This window comes from Megascapheus bottae, chromosome 30 (assembly GCF_031878675.1).
Source record: "Megascapheus bottae isolate mThoBot1 chromosome 30, mThoBot2.hap1, whole genome shotgun sequence".
NCBI lineage: Eukaryota > Metazoa > Chordata > Mammalia > Rodentia > Geomyidae > Megascapheus > Megascapheus bottae.
In genome coordinates this window covers 14,197,954-14,219,201 of record NC_143538.1, presented here as the reverse complement: position 1 = coordinate 14,219,201, position 21,248 = coordinate 14,197,954, and the positions used below count along the sequence as shown (strand labels likewise).

Here is a 21,248-nt window from a genome sequence, read left to right as displayed (position 1 = left end):
CATACAGGGTGCACACACACACGTGTCATGTGGCACATACTGGGCAGAAAATAGAGTGTCACACATGCCTGTGTTCTACTTACTGCATGAAATCTGCGGTGTGTGCATGTGTGCACCACACAGAACACACCAATATGTAGCATCCGTGTGTGTATTGAGTAGCACACGCCAAGTGTCATGTGTTGCATGCACACACGTGTATGTTGTGTATATATGCTGTGTGAAATGTATGCACGTGTACATGTACTGTACATGGGTAACATGCAGCGTGTGCCCTGCCTCACGCATCACACAGGTCATCATGTACACACGTGTGTGCTGTGTGAAATGTATGCATGCGTGCATGTACTGTACATGGGTAACATGCAGCGTGTGCCCTGCCTCACACATCACACAGGTCAAGCATGTACACACATGTGTGCTGTGTGAAATGTATGCACGTGTGCATGTACTGTACATGGGTAACATGCAGCGTGTGCCCTGCCTCACACATCACGCATGTGAAGCCCATAGGTCTAGGCATTGCAGACATGCGTGCTATGGCCCCGAGGCCAGGATCTGCTCCTCCTGAGTTCCTGCTGGGTGTGGCCCCCCCTCCTCCCAGCAGGCCAAGAAGGGGCTGCTCACCCTCACCGTGAGGACCCGCCTGACGACGCCCCCCGCCCTGGGCAGACGCCTGTCGCCCCCGCTCTGCCGCTCCCTCAGCTCCAGCACGTGTGTGGCCGGCGACAGCCGCCCGGCCACCGTGGAGAGCCCAGCCAGGCCCAACTACAGAATCATGGTGGAGGTTTCACTGCAGAAAGGTCAGGGTGCCACCTGCCTGGGAGGGCTGCCAGACCTCCTAATCCCTCCTCCTCCTCCTCCTCCTCCTCCTTCCTCTTCCTCCTCCTCCTTCCTCTTCTACCTTCATCCTTCCTCCTTCTCCATCCTCCTCCACCTTCCTCCTCCTCCTTCCTCCTCCACCTTCCTCCTCCTCCTTCTCCTCCTCCTTCCTCTTCTACCTTCCTCCTTCCTCTCTCCTCCACCTTCCTCCTCCTCCTTCCTCCTCCTCCTCCTCCTCCTCCTCCTCCTTCTCCTCCTTCTCCTCCTCCTTCCTCTTCTACCTTCCTCCTTCCTCTCTCCTCCACCTTCCTCCTCCTCCTCCCTCCTCCACCCTCCTCCTCCCTCCTCCACCCTCCTCCTCAGCCTCCCTTACCCACCCCCAGCCTCCCCAGGCCCCCTCACAGTGGTGGGGTGCAGCGGTCTGGGCTTTCTTCTTCTGCAATCAGCCCAGAGATACTTTGAGTAGCCCGGCTCTGCCGCCTTCGTCTAAATGTGGTCTCCTCTGAGGCTTGACCTGCCTGTCCTGTCCTGCCCACCTTGCAGAACATCCCCCCAGTCTCTGCTCTCCCTTCCCTCTCCGCTTCAACTTAACTGCCCTGCTGGATCTGAGCAGCAGCTGTACTTGGCGGATGGTGGGGTGAATGGGCAGTGAGAGGGCCACTGCGTGCTTGTGGACGGTGGGCCACGTGTGGCCCACAAGAGTTTGGGGTGCTTCACAGGAACCCCCGTTCTGCCTTCCAGAGGCTGGTGTGGGCCTGGGCATTGGCCTGTGCAGCATCCCCTACTTCCAGTGCATCTCGGGCATCTTCATCCACGCGCTCTCGCCAGGGTCCGTGGCTCACCTGGATGGACGGCTGCGGTGCGTCTGTCTGTCCCCTCTGTCCCCGGGAGACCTGAGACCCCACTTGACGTGCACCGTCACGTGTGCTCGGGTCGAGCAGGGCCGTTGGCCTGCGTCAGGCAGAGGGAGCCTGGCTGCTCTCCCTGGGTTTCGTCTCCACCCTGGGTGTGCCCTGCCCCCTCCCCTGCATAGAGGAGGGGCCCAGGTGGGACAGGCACGTAACAGCCTCGCCTGGACTAGGTGTCGTTAGAGGGCACAGAACGAGGCGGCCGTGGGTGTTTTCTTGGGCAGTGGGTGTGCAGTTGGCTGCTCAGGGAGCAGGAGGAGTTCTGAGTTTTGTAGATGGGATGCGGGAGTGACCGTGTGTGTGCCAGGGCCCGTGGCCCTCTGATGGCTTCCCGCTGCTGTGACCGCAGGTGTGGGGACGAGATTGTGGAGATCAACGAGGCCCGCGTGCACTGCATGACCCTCAACGAGGTCTACGCCGTCCTGAGCCACTGCAGCCCTGGCCCGGTCCCCATCATCGTCAGCCGGCACCCCGACCCGCAGGTGACCTCCTCTGCCACGCTCTCCGCAGTGCCAGGGGAGCAACACAAAATGGGTGGGAACCGAGCGTTGCTGGTGAAGGGGAACAACCCATTTGCCTTTTGGTTCCTGCACTTGGGTTTCAGATCCTTTATTTGATGAAGTACCCACTGCGAAATGGCTTTTAATTATTCCTATTGTTTTATGGAAGACGAAACCGAGGCTTAGCTGTTGGTACACACCACCCAACCGTGGGGTAGGGGACGCAAACACAGATCTGTTTTGACTCCTACCTATCACTGATGAGATGAAGGGTTTGTGAGCCACAACTAGGCAATGTAATGGAGATGCGGAGGACGTCATGTCTGATGATGATGATGATGATGTCATGTCAGATAATGATGCAATGACAGATGATGATGTCATGTCTGATGATGATGACATCATGTCTGACGATGATGACGTCATGTCAGACAATGATGATGCCATGACAGATGGGGATGGTGTCATGGCAGGCGGTAGAGCTAAAGGTTGAGGAGGTGATGGTCTTCACGTCTTGCAGAGAGCAGTCAGGGGCAGGTGGCAAGTTGAGAAGGGGACCTCTTTATTAATAGACCCCATGGCCAACTTGACTGAGAAATCCCAGAGTCATTGATGCTCAAGGCATCCTTGGAGGTCAAGTTGGCACTGCTGGCAGCGTGCTGCAGGGAGAGGGGAGGGTGGAACCCAGGCACAGGGCCCCTGTGCCAGAGTTTCCACCCTTTACTTGAGAGAACCACTGATGTTTTCCAGGTTTCCGAGCAGCAACTCAAAGAAGCCGTGACTGGGGCCATGGAGGGTCTCAGGTTTGGGAAGGAGAGGCAGCCATGGGTCCTGGAGGGTAAGGATGAGGGGATGTGGACCTGCACACCTCCCCTCCCAGAAGCTCATGCTTCCGGCCATGAGGCTTGCAGTGGCCCGGGGTCCACTGGTTTCCTGCTCTGTGTACAGCTCTGCGGGGGCAAACCCCAGGCAGTGTGAGCAGCCAGGCTGGAGCTCAGCCGGGGCGTCCTGTCCCCTCTCGTCCTCTTGTCCCATGCAGGAGGGAAGAGGCTGGAGAGCAGCTGGCACGGGCGGCCCACAGTGGAGAAGGGGCGGGAGAAGACCTCAGCGGCCGCACAGCGCAGGGCACAGGCCATGGTCCGCTCCAGCAGCGACTGCAGCTGTGTGTCCGGGTCCCCAGGGGGGAGCCCCTGCAGTGCGGGCTCCGAGCCCCTGCCCTCAGAGCGGGGACAGGAGCAGGGGCTGCCCCAGGACAGCCCACCACTCCCTGGCAGCCTGGATGCCCACCCACCACAGAGACTAAAGAAATCCTTTGAGATTTTGGTGAGAAAACCAACGGCCGCCAAGCCCAAGCCTCCTCCCAGAAAATACTTCAAGAGCGACACCGTGCCTCAGCGGAGCCTGAGAGAGACCACGAGCTCACCAGGCCCTTCTCAGCACACCCTGCCCACCTGCGGCCAGATAGGCGCTGCACCCGAGGTGAACTGGCAGTCTTAGCGTGCACTGGTGCTCTTGAACCCAACCCCGGGTGTGCATGGCAGACCCACATTGAGTGAGACTCCATGGTGGACTAGCAGAAGCCCGGCCGGCTCAGAGACTGCCAGCTCTCCATCCTAGATATACTGACAACACACCCATGCCACCTTACATTCTAATGACACACGAATGACACACGGACATGCTAAACACACTCACAACACATGGCACAGTGGGCAGGGCCTGGGTGTGGCTTGAGAAGCCTGCCTTGTTCCCCAGCAGGCTTTGCCTCGCCATGTTTCCTCATCCGCTACTTGGGGCTGTGTGGTGGGGTCAGGTGTGAGTCCTTGAGCACCCACAGAGCCTGGGCCTCTGGGAGGCCGGCGTGGACGCTGGAAGGAGGCCCTTTGTCAGGCACCATGACACTGTGTCATCTGCAGCTCCTTGGCCCCCTACAATCCAAGCAAAGGCCCCTCACCTTCCCAGGCAGCCACTGTGACACTTCCTGTTTACACCACAGGAAGCCGGAGAGCAGCTGCCATCACTGCCTCCGACACCACTGCAGGAAGACGCGGCTGGGAGGGGCCCCAGTGCTGCTGCCTGCAGTCCAGGACCTGAACTTGGCTCTCAGACTGTATTCTCCACAGAGGGCGAGCCGGGCAGGAGCGCCAGCCCACGTAAGTGTCCCCCTTCCCCAGGGGAAGGAAGATGCAGAGACGCATCTGCTGATAAAGTAGGAGAGGGAGTTCAGGCTGACCATCAGTGTGCTACACTGGCCTGGTCAGCCTCTGGAGCTGATGGGCGGTGGAGTCCAGCTCAGGGCGACAGAGGTGCTGTGTGCACAGTGGAGCCCGGATCCGGCTAGTGGAGAAGCTGTGCAGGTGGGCAGCCGCCTGGCTGGACCAGAGGAGGAGACACAGGCCTGTTGCAAGGACAGCAGGAAAGTAGGGAGGAGCTGGGAAGAGGTCCAGAGACCCGAAGCCTGCTGGGCTCTGGCTACTCCCAGACCTGGAAGTGCAGTGAGAGAGGAGCTCGTTGGTGGTGGAGGGCGAGGGGTGTCCACGAGGTCCACCCAGCAATGCACAGCGCTTGGTGCTCAGCGGCTGCTAGGAAGGGCACAGGGTTTGGAGTCAGGGGGTCCTGGCCAGCAGTCCCCGTGGTCTGGAAGCCGTCTGGACTTTGTGAGCCTGATGCCCTTGGAGGCCAGGGGAAGACCACCCAGGCCCCAGCACCCAGTCCAGACCAGCAAGCAGGTGTGAAAGGCTGCAAGGCTCTGTCTGAGCTGCGGAAGGAGATGGTGAGGGGCAGTCCCCGCCAGAGCTGCTCGCTACAGATGGGCAGCGGCCAAGCAGGCTCCTCATCTGGCGCCTGGTGGAGCCCCCATGCAGGAAAGTACTGGAGATGCTTCTGAGAGGACGATGACGACTGGGGGGGGAGGGGGGAGGCTGGAACATGCTTACACGTGACCCCCAGAGCAGGCAGCCACACGGCTGCCCCTCGACCTCATTCCCTTAGTCATCCTAATTGAGGAACGGCCCCTCATCCGCCCAGGGCAGCTCACCCTTGATTCTCAGCACAAAGGCTCCTACAGCTTGCGGCTTTTCAATGCGGAAGCAGGTGGAGGGATCCCCACTTGATTGCTAAGGGAGGGAGTCTCCCCCCCCCCACCCCCTGCACCAGTTCAGCCAGGCCTCTCTGATAGGGAGTCAACATGGTGCAGTCTGCTTCCCCGGAGGGCTGGCATTGGGAGGAGGTTGAGGGGCCAGCGCTCCTCAGACTGGGGTTCAGTCTTCTGGTGACCACAGGCGGTCGTTGGCCTGGTGGCTGTCAGGGCTCAGGGCTGACCCCCCTGCATCTGGGAAGAAAAGGGCAGAGCCGCACCTGTACCACAGACGGATGCCCGTTCAGTGCCCCTCCTGAGGAAGACCCTGTGGGTGGAGGGCCGACAGGGCCGACGGCTGAGGGTGTTCCCTGTGGCTCCATCCTGGGCTGCTCGAGCCAGAACTCCGGCACAGAGCCTTCAGATTCCAGGGCGTTGTCACCAACCCGCACACAGGTTGTATTGGTCTACTTGGGGCCTTCTAGTCAGCTCTTCAGACTGGGAAAGCACTTGCTGACTGACTGAGCCGTTCACTACCTAAGCACAGACCTGCCCCTTCGTGCCAGCAGCACACTTGAACGTGACCGCCTCGAGGGGCAGGCAGGAGTATAACGCGCTACGCTGGGGCAGGCATATGCTTCTTGCTCGATGTTTTATTTTTCTCTCCCCCTTCCCCCCGCCCTCCCCCCTGGGGCTTCAACCCAGGGCCTGGGCACTGTCCTTGAGCTTTTGTGTTCAAGGCTAGTATGCCATAACAAACATGGCAGCTGATGGGTGGCCCCAGCTGAAAAGCTTAAGAAGGTCAAATAACTGCCTTGGCTTTGACATCATTTGTGACTTGTCATCCGATTCGGATAGGGGACGGGGCTGAGGAGTCCCTCAGTGTGAAATGCTGAGCTTGGACAGCTTTCGGTGTGGTGGTTCCATTTCCATGACCCTAGCAAATCACTCCCCCTCAGATTCCGGATCCCGCCCGTTGGCAGCATGGCTGGGCGGCGGGCCTGGGGCTGCCCGCCACGGTTACGACAGCTTTCCATGGTGTCTGTGGCCTACATGTCTCCTCCATGGTCCTCCTGCCATTCTGCTTTGCAGCTAGAATTTAGGAAGGAAAAGCGCACACGGGTAATGCCCCGCCCTGGGTTTGTCTCTGCTCCTAGGGGCCAGAGCGTCCCCACTACAGCAGCGGGTGCTGAGGCGGCAGGCGCGAATGGACCACGGCTTTGAGCCGACAGCCGAAGACCCGTGGGTTAGGATTTCTGACTGCATCAAGAACTTGTTTAACCCCATCATGAGTGAGAGCCACCGCCACGTGCCCCTGCAGCCGGGTGACAGCCTGGGTGAAGAGGAGGGGACTCGGGGCCACCCAGGCAAGACCCCGCCCAAGGCGGACACGGCCAATGGTGCGCCCAAAGCCCACGTGCCCACAGACAGCAGCGGTGTGAAGAGAGGCCCCCCGGTGGCGCCCAAGCCAGCCTGGTTTCGTCAGAGCCTGAGAGGCCTGAGGAGCCACGCCCCGGATCCGAGGAGGCTGTGGGAGGCCCCCTCAGCCAGCGGGCCAGCTCCGGCCTCCAGGGAGGGGCCTCTCCCTCCGGCCCCCACGTCCTCCATCAAACAGAGGATCAGCTCCTTTGAGAACCTGGGCTCCTTTCAGATGCCCAACAGAGCTCAGAGACTGAGCCTTCAGCCCTCCTCCAGGGAGGCCCCTAGCCCCTCCGGGAAGCCAGAGGAAGGACAGCCATCTGGGCCTTGGGAACCAAGAGCCCCGTCCCCTGCCAAGCACAATCGGCCAGAGGCAGAGCAGCTGCCCCAGAGCCTCTCTGCAGCCTTGCCATCCGGTGACCCAGGCATGTCCGCGTGCCCGAGCCCAGGTAGACCACCTCACCAGAAAAGCGCAGACCCCGCCCCGAGCCTGCTGCCCTCCCAGGCAGAGGACACCTGGGGCCTGGCCCTCAAGACGCCAAGCCAGCGGGCACGAAGCTTCCCCCTCACCAGGACCAAGTCCTGTGAGACCAGGGCAGGGGACGAGAAGTCCAGCAAGCTCTATGACATCAGCAGCCAGGTGTCCTCAGCCGTCATGAAGTCCCTGCTGTGCCTCACAGCCCCCGTTGCCAAGGAATGGGCAGCCCCCAAGCCTACGTCCAGCCAAGACCCCGCTGCAGACGGGCCTGCCGAGGCCGCCGCCCCTGACAACGGCTTCTCCCTCAAGTGAGGGTCCACCTTCTGTGTCTCCCCATTCCATCTCGTTTCTCTTCCTTCTTTCATTTTCTGATCCTACATCGCACTTTTTTCCTCAGCTACACTAGTTCAAAGGCTGTTTATTCTCTTCTGGTGTGTGTGCATGCCCGGGACCTCCGCCTTCCATCCTGAGGCGTTTCCACTCCTGGCCTCCAGGGGGATGGGAGGTGGTGGGCAGGGCGGGGCCTCTGGTGAGCTGAAGCCCTTGAGCCACCCTCCCCCACATCGCACCCTTGCCACACGGGTTCTCAGTTCCTCTTCAGGTACTTTAGCACAGGACTGGGGCCTGCTGGAACCCAGGGGGTTCCATCCATGTGACATTCCATTTGCACACACCGCAGCTGGCCCAAATTCACCCCATCACAGACCCCCTCCCCCAGCCCTGTCCCCCTCGGCAGTTTGGTGGGCTTCTTGGTTTCCCTCTTGACCCAGCATCTCTACCTGTCAGTTTTATTTGTTGTTAATGTGCTACTGAGATGAGTTTGTTGCCCGAGTAACCACGTATGGAGGAGTGCTGAGTGTCAAGTCTGGGGGAATGGTGCTGAGGCTTGCCTTACCAACTCACTGTTCATGCTGTGCGCTGCTTCTCCCTGTCAAAGCCTTTCAGAGCTGAGAGAATACACCGAGGGTCTGGCCGAGCCCACAGATGCTGAGATCGGGGCCCCCTGCGCCTCTCAGTCTGAGGACGGGACCTGCTGCGCCTCTCCGCCCAGCCAGTCGGTCATCTCCCTCCTGAGTGCGAAAGAACTGAAACAGCTCATGGAGGAAGTGAGCGCCCTGGATGAGGCCACGTTGAAAGTAAGTTTCCTCACAGGCACTCAGGGTGGTGGGGGCTGTCGTGGTCCCCTGGGGGCTTGGGAGGAATTGGCCCAATGAGCCCGGGGCCTCGAGGTTTGAGAGCATAGATCCCGGAGGCCCCAACTCAGGTGTTCAGCGGAGAGGAAACTGTCACTTCACCACAGTAAAGCTTTCCATCTGGGGGAGCTTTCCAGCCTGTCTCAACAAGATGACGTCTATCTTTTGTTCATTATCTAAATAAGAGAAGCTCAGATCACAGAGCTTCCGTGTTCAAGTTCAGTGCCGTGCCCATGTCCTGGGGGCTGAGACTGGGCACGGGTCCCCTGTACACCAGGGAGGTTCAAGTGAGTTACTCTGAGAGCACCACTTCCCAGGTGCCCTCTGAGCACAGCTGCAGGTGTGCAGAGAAGATGGCAGGCAAGATGCAGGTGCACGGAGTGGGGGGATGGGCAGTGTGGGTGTGCACACATTTCCACATGAATGCATAGGCAGTGTCCATGCATGTGTGGATTGGTGATTGTACAAGTGGTGCATGCATGGCTATATGAATGGGATGACAGCTGGGTCCCTTAATGATGGAGAAAGGAAGAAAAGAAGCAACCAAGCAACCTGCAAAGCAGCACTGACCCCCAGGCCTACAACGAGGGAGAATCACCCCTACCGAGAGGTTGCTAGTTGACCTCACAGCCTTGACCCAGGGGTATGAATGTGGGTGCGGCTGGGGAGGCAGGGATAAGAGCCCGGCTTGTGGTTTGTAAAGATTCCTCAGCTTCCTGTGCCTCTTGAAAGCGCAGTGCAGCTCTGTATCACCACCTGAAGCAGGCTTGAGGAGGCAGGGGTGGGAGCTGGGGCTGCTGCAGTTTGAACCAGGGGTTAGAGGCTTCCCTGGGACGCTCGTGTGGGGACAGCGGGTTGGGGCAGGCAAGCGTTACGTGTGTGCTCCCAGCTGGCATAGTAGACTGCCTTTCCCTGCTGGTTTTCAGGGCATGGTAACAGGTGTTCTTGTCTGCAGCAACTAGATAGCATCCGGGTCACAGTTCTGCACAAGGAGGAAGGAGCGGGCCTCGGGTTCAGCCTGGCAGGGGGAGTGGATCTGGAGAACAGGGTGGTCACGGTAAGTGGGCCAGTGGTGAGGGCGGGGCACAGCCAGGGCTGCTGTGGGACTTGACAGCAGGAGACCACGCGTTGGGAACTGGAACTCTGGTGGGGACCGTTACTGCCTGTGAGCTCTCTCTGGGGATGGAGGACGGGACACTGGCTGCCAGCCGTTCTGTTCTAGGACCCAGTGACCCCACCATTCCTCTGCGCTGGTTACTGGGATCGGGTCTTGTAGCCGGAAGGTGGTCGTGACATGTGGTTTCTACTCCCCCTTCTTGGCTTGCCAGGTTCACAGAGTCTTTCCAGATGGGCTGGCCTCCCGGGAAGGGACAATCCAGAAGGGCAATGAGGTTCTTTCCATCAATGGCAAGTCCCTCAAAGGGGCCACCCACAGCAATGCCCTGGCCGTCCTCCGCCAAGCTCGAGACCCAAGGCAAGCTGTGGTTGTCACAAGGCAGGCTGAGGAGGCCACCCAGAACCTGGACGCCTGCACAGATCCTGTGGCCAGCGAAGCTCCTGCGGCCTCTGGTAAGCCCCCCCTGCTCAGGAAACCCACTGGAGTCAGTGTTCCGTGGTCTCGGCAGTGTGGGGTTGTCCGACCCACTGCAACATGCACGTGCTGTGGGCAGGAGTGAAGCTCCAAGGAGGCCCTGTGGTTCCCCCACAGCAGAGGGCACTGTCCTCACGGTGACCCTGGAGAAGACCTCTGCAGGGCTGGGCTTCAGCCTGGACGGCGGGAGGGGCTCCCTGCACGGAGACAGGCCCCTCACAGTCAACAGGATTTTCAAAGGTGAGTGGCTGGATTTTCTCTTCCCTTCCGGCCGCGTGTGCCAGGTGTGGGCACAAGACCGGTGAGCCTGACTGCACCACACACAGGCCTGCTTCGAGTTCCCCTCTCCGCTTCACTTCCTGGCCCCGCTTTCACTGGGTCCTTTTGCAGGACTGAGGCCCGGGTGGGTTCCGCGTGGCAGGGCCCAAGTATGAGCCCTGAGGCACGGAACTGAAGGGTCCCCCAATGCACAGTAATCCAGATCAAGTAACATTCCCATCAAAACAATACACCTTAAACAAAATGTCCAAGTTTTTAACAAAGTTTCGGGCTGGCAATGGGTTCCATTGTTGCACACAGCCTCCCAACCTCACTCCATCATGAGTTGAGATACAGGACAGCCAGAGGTGGGGGTCACCTCGATTCAGGAGTGGCCAATAATGTCCACCCAGTCTGCCCTGACCACTGCATGCACTGGAGGCCCTGGGCCATGGAGCAGGGGGTGGGGGAACACTGGACGGGGTGTGTGGGTCTCTTTTGCTGGGTACCGCAGGGCCTTCCTCCTCAAGGGAGATGCCAGCAATGTCTGGGGGCACTCAAAGACCCCAAAGCAACCCCACCCTGCCTCAGCACCCCTCGTAGCTGAAGACATTTGGGAGTTCAGGGGTTCTCATCTCCATCTGGAGAAAGGTCCTTTCCCCTCTTGAGGTGCACACAGCAGGGTGCCTTACCCACTTATGGAGGGGCCCTCTGCAGAGAGACAGAGTCCTCTGTGGAAGACCCCACCGGGCTCTGGGGACGGCATGGGCTGGGGCTTTCTGGGGCCACCATTTAGAGATTGTTGAAGCTGGGCTGTGCTAGGCCTGGTCTTCACAACCCTTCTGGATCCACTGTCACTGTCTCTCTCGTCTCAGGGGTGGTGACAGAGCAGAGTGGTGACACAGTCCAGCCAGGAGATGAGATCTTGCAGCTGGCTGGCACTGCCATGCAGGGCCTCACACGGTTTGAAGCCTGGACCGTCATTAAGGCCTTGCCTGAGGGGCCTGTCCCTGTGGCCATCAATAGGAAAAGGCCTCCACCCCAGGGGGCTGTGGCAATTCCTAGGCCAAGGGCCACCGATGGAGCCAGCACGTGAGTCCCACCCTGTGTCCTCAGCATGGCTGCCACTCCTGTCCGGCCCTCCTAGGGCAGCACTGAGCAAGACGGTTGTCCTGAAAGCAAGGGCGGTGCCACAACGGCGTGGCACACTGGTGGTAATGCTGCTGGCAGGAAACTCAACTGTAAGACACAACTTGTTATGAATACCATGCCTGGCCAAAAAGAAATCCTTCAAGAACTGTAACACTCCAGCGTCTAACAGCAACTCTGTTTTCTGGGCGGGGCTTAGAGGGGCGGCTCACTTCTGCTCTGCCCGACAACTCTGGAGAATCTTGGTGCTTGGGGCTGCAATGAGTGAGAACCCTCAGCTGTCTGGAGGCTGGAGCTCTGTTGACACTCTGGCCACCTGCAGGAAGCCTTCCGCGGAAGGCTCCTCACGGCAGGGTGTCTGGCCGACTCAGAAACAGAGCAACTGGCACACAGGAGGAACCAGGAGTGCCTTTGGAGCAAATGCAAGAATGCATTAATTCCAAGGGAAAGGGGTGGGGGTGTAGGAGAGGGGTGAGGACTCCTGAGACGGGGGGGGGGGGGGGGGGGTGTTGCTGTGGATCTTGGCAGGATTCCAGGATCATGAGAACACAGCGCTTTCTCCCCTGCCTGACTCCATGCTGTCATGTCACAAAGCTTCCTCTCATCTTGGTACTCGGGACAGGAACCCCAGGGCTCCACGAGCAAAGACACTGGCATCACACAAGGGAAATATTTTCCAAAGGTGGGAAGTCTGGAAGTGGCCCACAGTTAGTGTGGCTGCTGCATGCAAAGACAGCCTAAACACACAGGGCCACAAAGGCATCTGGAAGGCCCATCTCTATGTCCCCTGCCTGAAAACAAGCAAAAGACAGTGTGCCCACTTTGCCAGTGTGCCTCTTCCAGGCAATATGGTCACACTCCGTGGCAAAGGCTGGTGTGTGCTCACTGCCCCAGTCTCTGCAATGAAGGACAAAGGAAAGCAGTGAGCTCCATTTAGAATCACCCACAAAGAGCACTCACCCCACGGCTGCAGAACCAAACCACAGCTTCCAGGGACACAGTCAGTCATGCACAGTAGGAAGAAAGGCAGAAGAAAACCAATCCCAGAGTGAAATGCAAGAAGACAAGTGGAAGTGCTTTTCCGTAATTCTTATCCCTTGCTTAAACGCTCATTTCTCCAAACTGTGAGGGCCAAAGTCTTAGGCAGTATTAAAAATGGATGGCGAGTGGAGGGAGTCTGTGGTAGAAGAATGCATACAGGCTTGCAGTGGGTGGCTCAGAGCTCCAGGTGCCAAGAAGGTGGTGACTGTCCATGACAGGTGGCATGTCCCAAAGAACAGGGGACATGGCCGCTGGGTCACAGTGCATCGTGCAGTACCTGAGCTCAGTCCCTGTGGGGTGGCTGCCCCCTGCATTCCTGCCAGAATCTCACAGGGACAAGGAGGGCCTGGGGCTGTGCTGGCAGGGGAGCTCCAGGTGCTCCTTAGTAGCAGATGACGATCAGACACAGAATTTCCTCACAGCCTTCTGAAGGTTGGCGTGAAACTCAGCCATGCTTCGGGGGAAGAAGGTGTCCACCACGCTCTGGGGGAGGAGGCCACTGAGGTCGGTCTGGAAGAACCAGACTAGGCGGGTCTTGTTGGGCTCCCTGGGGAAGCAACAGCAGCGTGATGAGCCAGAGCAGTGCTGTGTCCCAGCGAGGCTGTCCCCAGCACAGGCTGTCCCCAGCACAGGCTGTCCCCAGTGAGGCTGTTCCCAGCACAGGCTGTCCCCAGTGAGGCTGTCCCCAGCACAGGCTGTCCCCAGCGAGGCTGTCCCCAGCACAGGCTATCCCCAGCACAGGCTGTCCCCAGTGAGGCTGTCCCCAGCACAGGCTGTCCCCAGTGAGGCTGTTCCCAGCACAGGCTGTCCCCAGCACGGGCTGTCCCCAGCGAGGCTGCCCCACACACAGGCTGTCCCCAGTGAGGCTGTCCCCAGTGAGGCTGTCCCCAGTGAGGCTGTCCCCAGCAGAGGCTGTCCCTAGCGAGGCTGTCCCCAGAGAGGCTGTCCCCAGTGAGGCTGCCCCCCACACAGGCTGTCCCCAGTGAGGCTGTCCCCAGCACAGGCTGTCCCCAGTGAGGCTGTCCCCAGCACAGGCTGTCCCCAGCAAGGCTGTCCCCAGCACAGGCTATCCCCAGCACAGGCTGTCCCCAGTGAGGCTGTCCCCAGCACAGGCTGTCCCCAGTGAGGCTGTTCCCAGCACAGGCTGTCCCCAGCACGGGCTGTCCCCAGTGAGGCTGCCCCACACACAGGCTGTCCCCAGTGAGGCTGTCCCCAGTGAGGCTGTCCCCAGTGAGGCTGTCCCCAGCAGAGGCTGTCCCTAGCGAGGCTGTCCCCAGAGAGGCTGTCCCCAGTGAGGCTGCCCCCCACACAGGCTGTCCCCAGTCAGGCTGTCCCCAGCACAGGCTGTCCCCAGTGAGGCTGTCCCCAGCACAGGCTGTCCCCAGTGAGGCTGTCCCCAGCGAGGCTGTCCCCAGTGAGGTTGTCCCCAGCACAGGCTGTCCCCAGTGAGGCTGTCCCCAGCACAGGCTGTCCCCAGTGAGGCTGTCCCCAGCGAGGCTGTCCCCAGTGAGGTTGTCCCCAGCACAGGCTGTCCCCAGTGAGGCTGTCCCCAGCACAGGCTGTCCCCAGTGAGGCTGTCCCCAGCACAGGCTGTCCCCAGTGAGGCTGCCCCCAGCACAGGCTGTCCCCAGTGAGGCTGTCCCCAGCACAGGCTGTCCCCAGTGAGGCTGTTCCCAGCACAGGCTGTCCCCAGTGAGGCTGTCCCCAGCACAGGCTGTCCCCAGCACAGGCTGTCCCCAGTGAGGCTGCCCCCAGCACAGGCTGTCCCCAGTGAGGCTGTCCCCAGCACAGGCTGTCCCCAGTGAGGCTGTTCCCAGCACAGGCTGTCCCCAGTGAGGCTGTCCCCAGCACAGGCTGTCCCCAGCACAGGCTGTCCCCAGTGAGGCTGCCCCCCACACAGGCTGTCCCCAGTGAGGGTGTCCCCAGCGAGGCTGTCCCCAGCACAGGCTGTCCCCAGTGAGGCTGTCCCCAGCGAGGCTGTCCCCAGCAAGGCTGTCCCCAGCAGAGGCTGTCCCTAGCGAGGCTGTCCCCAGCGAGGCTGTCCCCAGCGGAACAAGCACCAGGCCCAGCACTGGACAGAGAACACAGCCCACCCCTGGGCTGAGGGCAGGAGGGGAGTCCTGCATCTGACTGGCTGTGCAAGCCACCCACACACATGGTCTGATGCTCAGAGCAGTACAGGGCTGAGCCACAGCCAAAGTTAGATCTGTTGAAGACTGCAGAGAACAGGGACTTCCCCATCACAAGCGCCTCCAGGGCCTGGAGCCCTGGGCCAGCCCTCCGGCTGGGCTCCATGCAGCCCAGCATTTATGTGACTGCAGCTACCGCCAGCCCCAGTGGGTCAGCCCGTGAGCCCTGATGCGCCCGTGGAGGTTTCATCGTGCACATCCAGTCTAGGCCCCCTTGTAGAGTCTGTGCAGGTGCTGCAAGCCTTACCCTGGCAGAGGTTCAATGAAGCAGCCGCACGGATGGTTAAATCCTCTTACAAAGCCCGGCTTCGGGGGGCAGAGTGGGTGCTCTATGTGTGTGGCTGGAAGACAGTGTGGATGGTCGGGGCGACGGTGCCCGTCAGGCAGGCCAGAATCTCCCCAGGAGCCCCGGCACACGCAGATCAGGCACCTGGGTCTTGGGAGCCTTATACACAAGTGTGCGCAGGCGCACGCGCACACACACACACACACACACACACACACACACACACACACGGGCGTACACCCATGTCCTCAAATCCATCCATGCGTGCACAGCTTTCCAGTCCCACAAGAATATTAGAGAAGGATTAAAACAGAATGGGAGGCAGAAGGCTTGGGGACAGAAGGGGAGGGGGGAGGCAGGGACTCCCTCAACTCTCAGTGGCAATGTGCTCACACACTCTCCCACCAGGCAGGGTCAAGGGACCGCAGAGCTGCATAGTGGCACTGGGCATGAGTGGGAGGACACCACCGCCCCTCCCCCAGGACAAGAGCCACTGCCTGGGCAAGAGTGGTTCAGGGCTGCCCCTGCCCCTCCCCGGGACTCTGACAAGTCCTGCACGCGGACGTTTTGTGACACCCGGCGCTACCCGTGCAGGGCCAGGGCACATGGGAAGAGCCTCTGCAGGAACTTGCTGGCAGAACCTAGGGCCAGGTCCACTGGCATGGGGACTCTCAGACCACGGACAGGTTACCCTCACCCTCAGCAGGCGAGAGGCCCATGGAGTGAGCGTCCTGCGGGCTCCCAGAGGCTCGGCCGCCCTGAGGGTCTGAGCGATATGGAGGATGCAGCCCAGTGCCCCAGGCTCAGGGAGGTCCTGGCTGTCGTCACTCACCATTGGTGCTGACGGTCCCATCTTCATACTGCTTGACAAACAGCACATCCACGAAGTCTCTGGGAGAAATGAGCTTCATGGCAGCTGAGGGGGTTGCGGTTCTGGTTATGTTTAGGTCCTGCCAGGGCAATGAGGCACAACCAAGTCTGCATCCAGATGGCTTCTTCCTGTCCCACCCTCCACCCGTGGCCTGCTGGAATGTGGGCACTGATGGTGGGGGCACAGTGAGCGAGAGGCTACAGAGGGTACCAGGACACTGCACCATTTTTTGCACCCTGGGCCAGTTTCCAAATGACTGCACTTTCCCGACTGTCTGGGCACGGACATCTGCACGTAGCTTCTTCCACCACCTAGAACCAACCGCACACAGCCTGCTCCCCCACTGTCTAGAACCAGCTTCATACAGCCTCCCCCCAGCTCTCTCCCGCCTTCTAGGATCAGCTGCCTCCAGCTCCCTCCACTTTCTAGAACCAACCACACGCAACTTTCCCTTCACCACCTAGAACCAACCGCACACAGCCTGCTCCCCCACTGTCTACAACCAGCTTCACACAGCCTACGCCCACCATTTAGAACTGCCCCAGCTCCTCCCACCACCTAAAACCGACTGCCCATAAGGTCTTCCCCTGTCCAGAACCAACTGCGCATAGGCTCTCCTCCCCGGCCATCGAGAACCACCTGACCGTATCCTCTACCACCTAGAACACAGCTTCCTTCCCCACCATCCAGAATCAGCTGTGCACACTTCCTCCCCCTCTGTCTAGAACTGACGGCACACACAGGGTTTACGTAGGAGCTTGGCATTAGGAAGAAGGCATTTTGCCATTTGTGAATTCTGGGACTTTGCACTAGGAGTGGCAGAATTTTTTTTTACACTAGTTGCACTGCACCCCGATTCCTGGTCCTGCACACATGATTCCCCAGGGGTGGTGGAGAGCCCAGGCTGACACGTGCTGAACACAGGGCACACATTGTACAGCAGAGATGCATGGCACGGCTCCATGCCCTTGTCTGTCCATGAACTCCTCATCTGCTTATTTTATAACTAAGATAGGAGATTTTCCCCAAACTATGTTGAGAAATGCCAATAAGAGCTCCCACGTGGCTGCTCCTCTGTTTTTTAGTAAAAAGCCTGTGCAAACCAGCAGCCTCTGCATTCTGCCCTTCTGGCACTGGAAATCCACTGAGCCGCATCTCTCTGGGCAGAAGTGCTACAGTTTCATGGATACACGAATCAATTAGAATAGAGTTCCCAATATCTCACAGAGATGCAAAATAATTTTCTTTTTTGTTTCATAATGCCTCATCAAAATTTCCATGTTACTGTGATACACTACATCCAGACTTCAACCCTTTTGTTTTACTAAGACCAGTTTTATGGCCAAAGGAAATGTACAATTTTTAAAAGAATAATCTCAATTTGCATAAATACCAATGATGAAAGATGATGTTCTCCTAGAACAAGCAAACATTATGTTAGAGTAAAATCCAGTGGGCTGAGTGGAGTGCAAATATGAATTCAAGAAAAATGATTATATACAATTGCTACTTAACAAATATGCATTCGCATACTTTTCAGATGGGTGAGAATAAATAAAAATTCATGTTATTTAGATACAGGTAAAAGAATGGCATTGCTTTGGTTAAAACTGACAAAACTGCCACATTTTACAGTTCGTGGAAATGTGGCTGTCAATTCACATGTGATTTCTCAAAAACACCTGCACCAGTTCACTAACCAACCGGCCTTCAGGAGGTGCTAGCAGGGTGTGACAGGGCTGCCCTCTGTTCCCCGGGCTCTGCTGAGGCCAGGTTGTGTGGGAGCGCTGGGCTGGGGTCAGTCTCGAACTCACAATGTCCCCGCAGCAGCCCAGACACTGCGACAGCGAGCCCTGGAGAACTTACATCTGAGAAGCGCTGGATGATTTCAAAACGGCTCACGTTGTCGTCCCACTTCTCCCGCAGGCCGCCGTCACCTGGCTTCACGCACTGCCACACCTGCTGCGGTGTCCCCGACAGAAGCCCTTCTCCTCGGTACCTGCGGTGCAAAGGGAATCTTTGACGCCCGGGCACCCAGCAGACTCGTCTATCGGGCTCCTGTCTGGCGGGCCCGCCATGCCCGCCGTGCCCTGACCCACCTCCCCTGGGGCCGCAGAAACAGAGCATAATAAGCTTTGACTTGGTGGCTTTCGGGAAGTGAGGTTAAACCAGGAACTCGAGGCCAGTGGATCTCAGGGCCGGAGGTGCCCGGAGGCCCCGGGAGGAGGCGGCATCTCCGCCGGGCTCTGGAGGCGGGGACTTACAGGTGCCCTGCGAACTCCACAGATGGCCTCCAGGAAACTGTCACTCCATTCTGTCAAAAGGCACAGAACCGCAGCATTTCAGAGCCGGGAGGGCCGGGGGCGGCAGGACGGGGCCGGAGGGCGCGCCTGGCAGGACGGGGAGGGAGGGTGCGCCTGGCAGGACAGGGAGGGAGGGAGCGCCTGGCAGGACGGGGAGGGAGGACGGGGAGGGAGGGCGCGCCTGGCAGGACGGGGCAGCAGGACGGGGAGGGAGGGCGCGCCTGGCAGGACGGGGAGGGAGGACGGGGAGGGAGGGCGCGCCTGGCAGGACGGGGAGGGAGGGCGCGCCTGGCAGGACGGGGCAGCAGGACGGGGAGGGAGGGCGCGCCTGGCAGGACGGGGAGGGAGGGCGCGCCTGGCAGGACGGGGCAGCAGGACGGGGAGGGAGGGCGCGCCTGGCAGGACGGGGAGGGAGGGCGCGCCTGGCAGGACGGGGCGGCAGGGCGCGCCTGGCCCGGGAGCCTGGGCGGCAGGACGGGGCGGGAGGGGGACAGGCGCTGGGCCTGCTTTTCTTGGGTCTGGTCCTCCGGCGCTCCCGGGGCCTAGGAGGGCGCGCGGGCAGCTGGGGTTGGTGACTCACGGGGGAAACCCTCCAGGAAGTGGAAACGAGAAAGCCCGCGTCCCGGCTCGCCCGCCCTGCCCGCCGCCTCCCACTCAGACCCCCGGGGGACCCCAGCCCGGGGAGGGGCGCCCCGCAGGGACCCCAGCCCGGGGAGGGGCACAGAAGGCCCGGGCCCGGGGCGCGGAGCCCACGCCCGGCCCGGCGGCTCACTCACGCCTTCCCGGCAGATCTTCCAGCCCGAAGGGTCCCGCCGGTACCCGAGCACCTTCTCCGCCACCCGCTCGCCCGCCTGCGAGGCCTGCACGGGGTCCATGGCTGCCTGCCGAGCCTCGGGCGCCCGCAGCCGGGAGGGGCGCGGCCTGAGCCCGGGCCCCGCCCCCGCCCCGCCCCGGATTGGCCCGGGGCCTCCGGGGTCCCGCCCATCCCTAAGATTGGCAGGTCCGGAGAGCGCTTCACGGACCCGGGGTGACGGTCCCGGCGGTGGGGGTCCCGGGGCCTCCGCGCCCGCCCTCCCCGGCCACGCTGTGGGGAGTTCTGCCAGAGCAGTGGCTCGAAGCCGCCTGGACGAGGCGGAGGGAGGGGCCGACCGGCCGGGGACGCTTCTGAAATGATCAGGATGCTGGCTGAAAACAGGTTTAAGAAAAGAAAAAAGGGCAAAGCTGCAGAACAGGCCACAGCACACACAGACACACAGACACACAGACACACATATACCCAGACATACACACACACAGACATACACACACACAGACATACACACATATACACACACAGGCACACACATATACACAAACATATACACACAGACAAACTCACACACACACACACCCGGGATAAAGTGGAGACCACAGTACACACACACACACACACACACACACACACACACAGATGCAGACACACACAGACACACAAATACACACAAACACCCCCCCACAGAGACACACATGCACACACACACACACACAGACACACACACAGACACACAGATACACACACAGACACACAGATACAGACACACAAATACACACAAACACACACACAAACACCCCCCCCACAGACACGCATGCACACACACACACACACAGACACACAGACACAGACAGACACACACACACACACCCTGGATAAAGTGTTTTCCACATCATGCTGACACGAACTTTTCACACAGTGTCACAAGACTGAGTTCCGGTCTGGCAGAAAAGAAAGCACCCCTCCTTTCACTCACGGCCAAGGAGCACAGGGTTCTCCGGGCTGATAAGGGCCTTGCCAGAAAATGTCTCTGCTGCTCCTACTGGACCTGAGAAATGTGATTTTAGGGACTATACCCGCTGAAGTTAACACAGAAAAGCCGCCCGACACACTGTTGCTTTTAGCAAGGGAGCAGATGTGATGTCAAGATCACATGTATTTTGTACAGCCTGTATGCATATATACAAGGTATCCTTCATGCACCCTTGACTCCTCAAGATAACAGAGCAGCGAACAATTACTATAAGTGAGCAGACCTTGAAAACATACATTCCTAATAATGACACAGGTGCTGAGGTAAAACAATCAGGTACTTGTGGTGCCCATACACCCTCACAGCCGACAGCTGTACACAGGTGACAACTGAGCTTGTTTCCACTGAGCTCTGTTGGCCACTGCACTGTGAAAACTGCCAGGCTCTAAATGGAGTCCCAGGAGCCAAGAAGGAACAAGGAAGAAAATGCAGCCGGTGGCTGTGCAATAGGGAATTTCACGTACAGGCCCATGATAGCTAGAATGACTGCAGAACACACCAGAACCACAGCCTGGGAGGAGGTGCCCCACCCTTGCACAGCCCACACCCCTGCCTGGCAACGATCTGCCTGACGCTGGGCTGCTGCCAGCTCTCTCCTCCCTCCTATAGCAAGGGCAGAGTCAACTCAGACAACCTGTGTAGCCCCATCTCAATGTTAAAACGTTCTTCTGGTCCCAGATTCTCTCATCAATACATGCTCCCGCTTCCTAGGCCCTGCCTACCCCCATTGCAGGGCATATTCTCACATAGGAAACAAGTATAAAATCCACTAGGTGCCAGTTACTGGGGATGCCAAGAAGAACAAACCACCATTTTTATCCCAAACACAGAGTATAGTGGAGGAGACGGAAACATTGAGAAAATGCGGTGGCATGGCAGGTGATAGGGAGAAACGAGGCAGGACGCAGTCCTGGTGATCACAGCACTCTGAACCCAGTGGCAGGGTTTCAGCAGGGGTCTGCCATGCAGATAAAGACACTGGGGGGCTGGGGAGATGCTGTGCTGTCCCCTGGGCTGGCCAGTGGGGCCTGTGGGCCTGAAAATTCTAGGTGTGTCATCTTTCCACCACTAAATCCCTAGAGGAAGTCTGCACACTTCTTGAGGAGAAAGCAAGGTCAGCAAGCAGTAGACAAGAGAGGCATACAGTGAACAGCCCCTGGCTCCAGCTCCCTCAGCCCCTGTCCTTGCAAGGGAAGCACAAGACAAACCTAATGAACACAGATCCATAGCCCAGAAAAGAGGGAGGGCCAGCTCTCCAGGCCTGCCTCGCTCTTGTCAGTTCGGAACTAACCATCCTATAAGGTGGGGTCAGTCAGCTTC

The 21,248-nt window shown here is 59.3% G+C and overlaps 2 protein-coding genes across 3 annotated transcripts in view; one reads left to right on the top strand and one right to left on the bottom strand.

Annotated features, from left to right (window-relative positions):
• Il16 (interleukin 16) overlaps nucleotides 1–11,507 on the top strand; it is a 31,150-nt gene extending 19,643 nt beyond the window's left edge. The window contains exons 8-20 of the mRNA XM_090321618.1: nucleotides 605–803; nucleotides 1,564–1,681; nucleotides 2,080–2,212; nucleotides 2,981–3,068; nucleotides 3,270–3,695; nucleotides 4,231–4,383; nucleotides 6,464–7,511; nucleotides 8,141–8,339; nucleotides 9,352–9,453; nucleotides 9,725–9,965; nucleotides 10,105–10,227; nucleotides 11,121–11,337; nucleotides 11,393–11,507. Coding sequence (XP_090177744.1) covers nucleotides 605–803; nucleotides 1,564–1,681; nucleotides 2,080–2,212; nucleotides 2,981–3,068; nucleotides 3,270–3,695; nucleotides 4,231–4,383; nucleotides 6,464–7,511; nucleotides 8,141–8,339; nucleotides 9,352–9,453; nucleotides 9,725–9,965; nucleotides 10,105–10,227; nucleotides 11,121–11,337; nucleotides 11,393–11,507 — 3,162 coding nt within the window. The remainder of the gene's footprint in view (nucleotides 1–604; nucleotides 804–1,563; nucleotides 1,682–2,079; nucleotides 2,213–2,980; nucleotides 3,069–3,269; nucleotides 3,696–4,230; nucleotides 4,384–6,463; nucleotides 7,512–8,140; nucleotides 8,340–9,351; nucleotides 9,454–9,724; nucleotides 9,966–10,104; nucleotides 10,228–11,120; nucleotides 11,338–11,392) is intronic.
• Nucleotides 11,508–12,322: 815 nt separating this feature from the next.
• On the bottom strand, nucleotides 12,323–19,005 carry Stard5 (StAR related lipid transfer domain containing 5). Of its 2 annotated transcripts, XM_090321554.1 has the most exons (6): nucleotides 18,861–19,005; nucleotides 18,046–18,095; nucleotides 17,648–17,780; nucleotides 15,743–15,860; nucleotides 14,872–14,965; nucleotides 12,323–12,982 (listed from the first exon to the last, which is right to left on the bottom strand). In XM_090321554.1, the coding sequence occupies exons 1-6, from the start codon at nucleotides 18,957–18,959 to the stop codon at nucleotides 12,835–12,837; spliced, it is 642 nt and encodes a 213-aa protein (XP_090177680.1). In that variant the 5' UTR covers nucleotides 18,960–19,005; the 3' UTR covers nucleotides 12,323–12,834. The 2 variants fall into 2 exon arrangements, with proteins under 2 accessions (XP_090177680.1, XP_090177681.1); XM_090321555.1 differs by lacking the exon at nucleotides 14,872–14,965 and having other exon boundaries at nucleotides 12,867–12,982.
• Nucleotides 19,006–21,248: the final 2,243 nt, after the last annotated feature.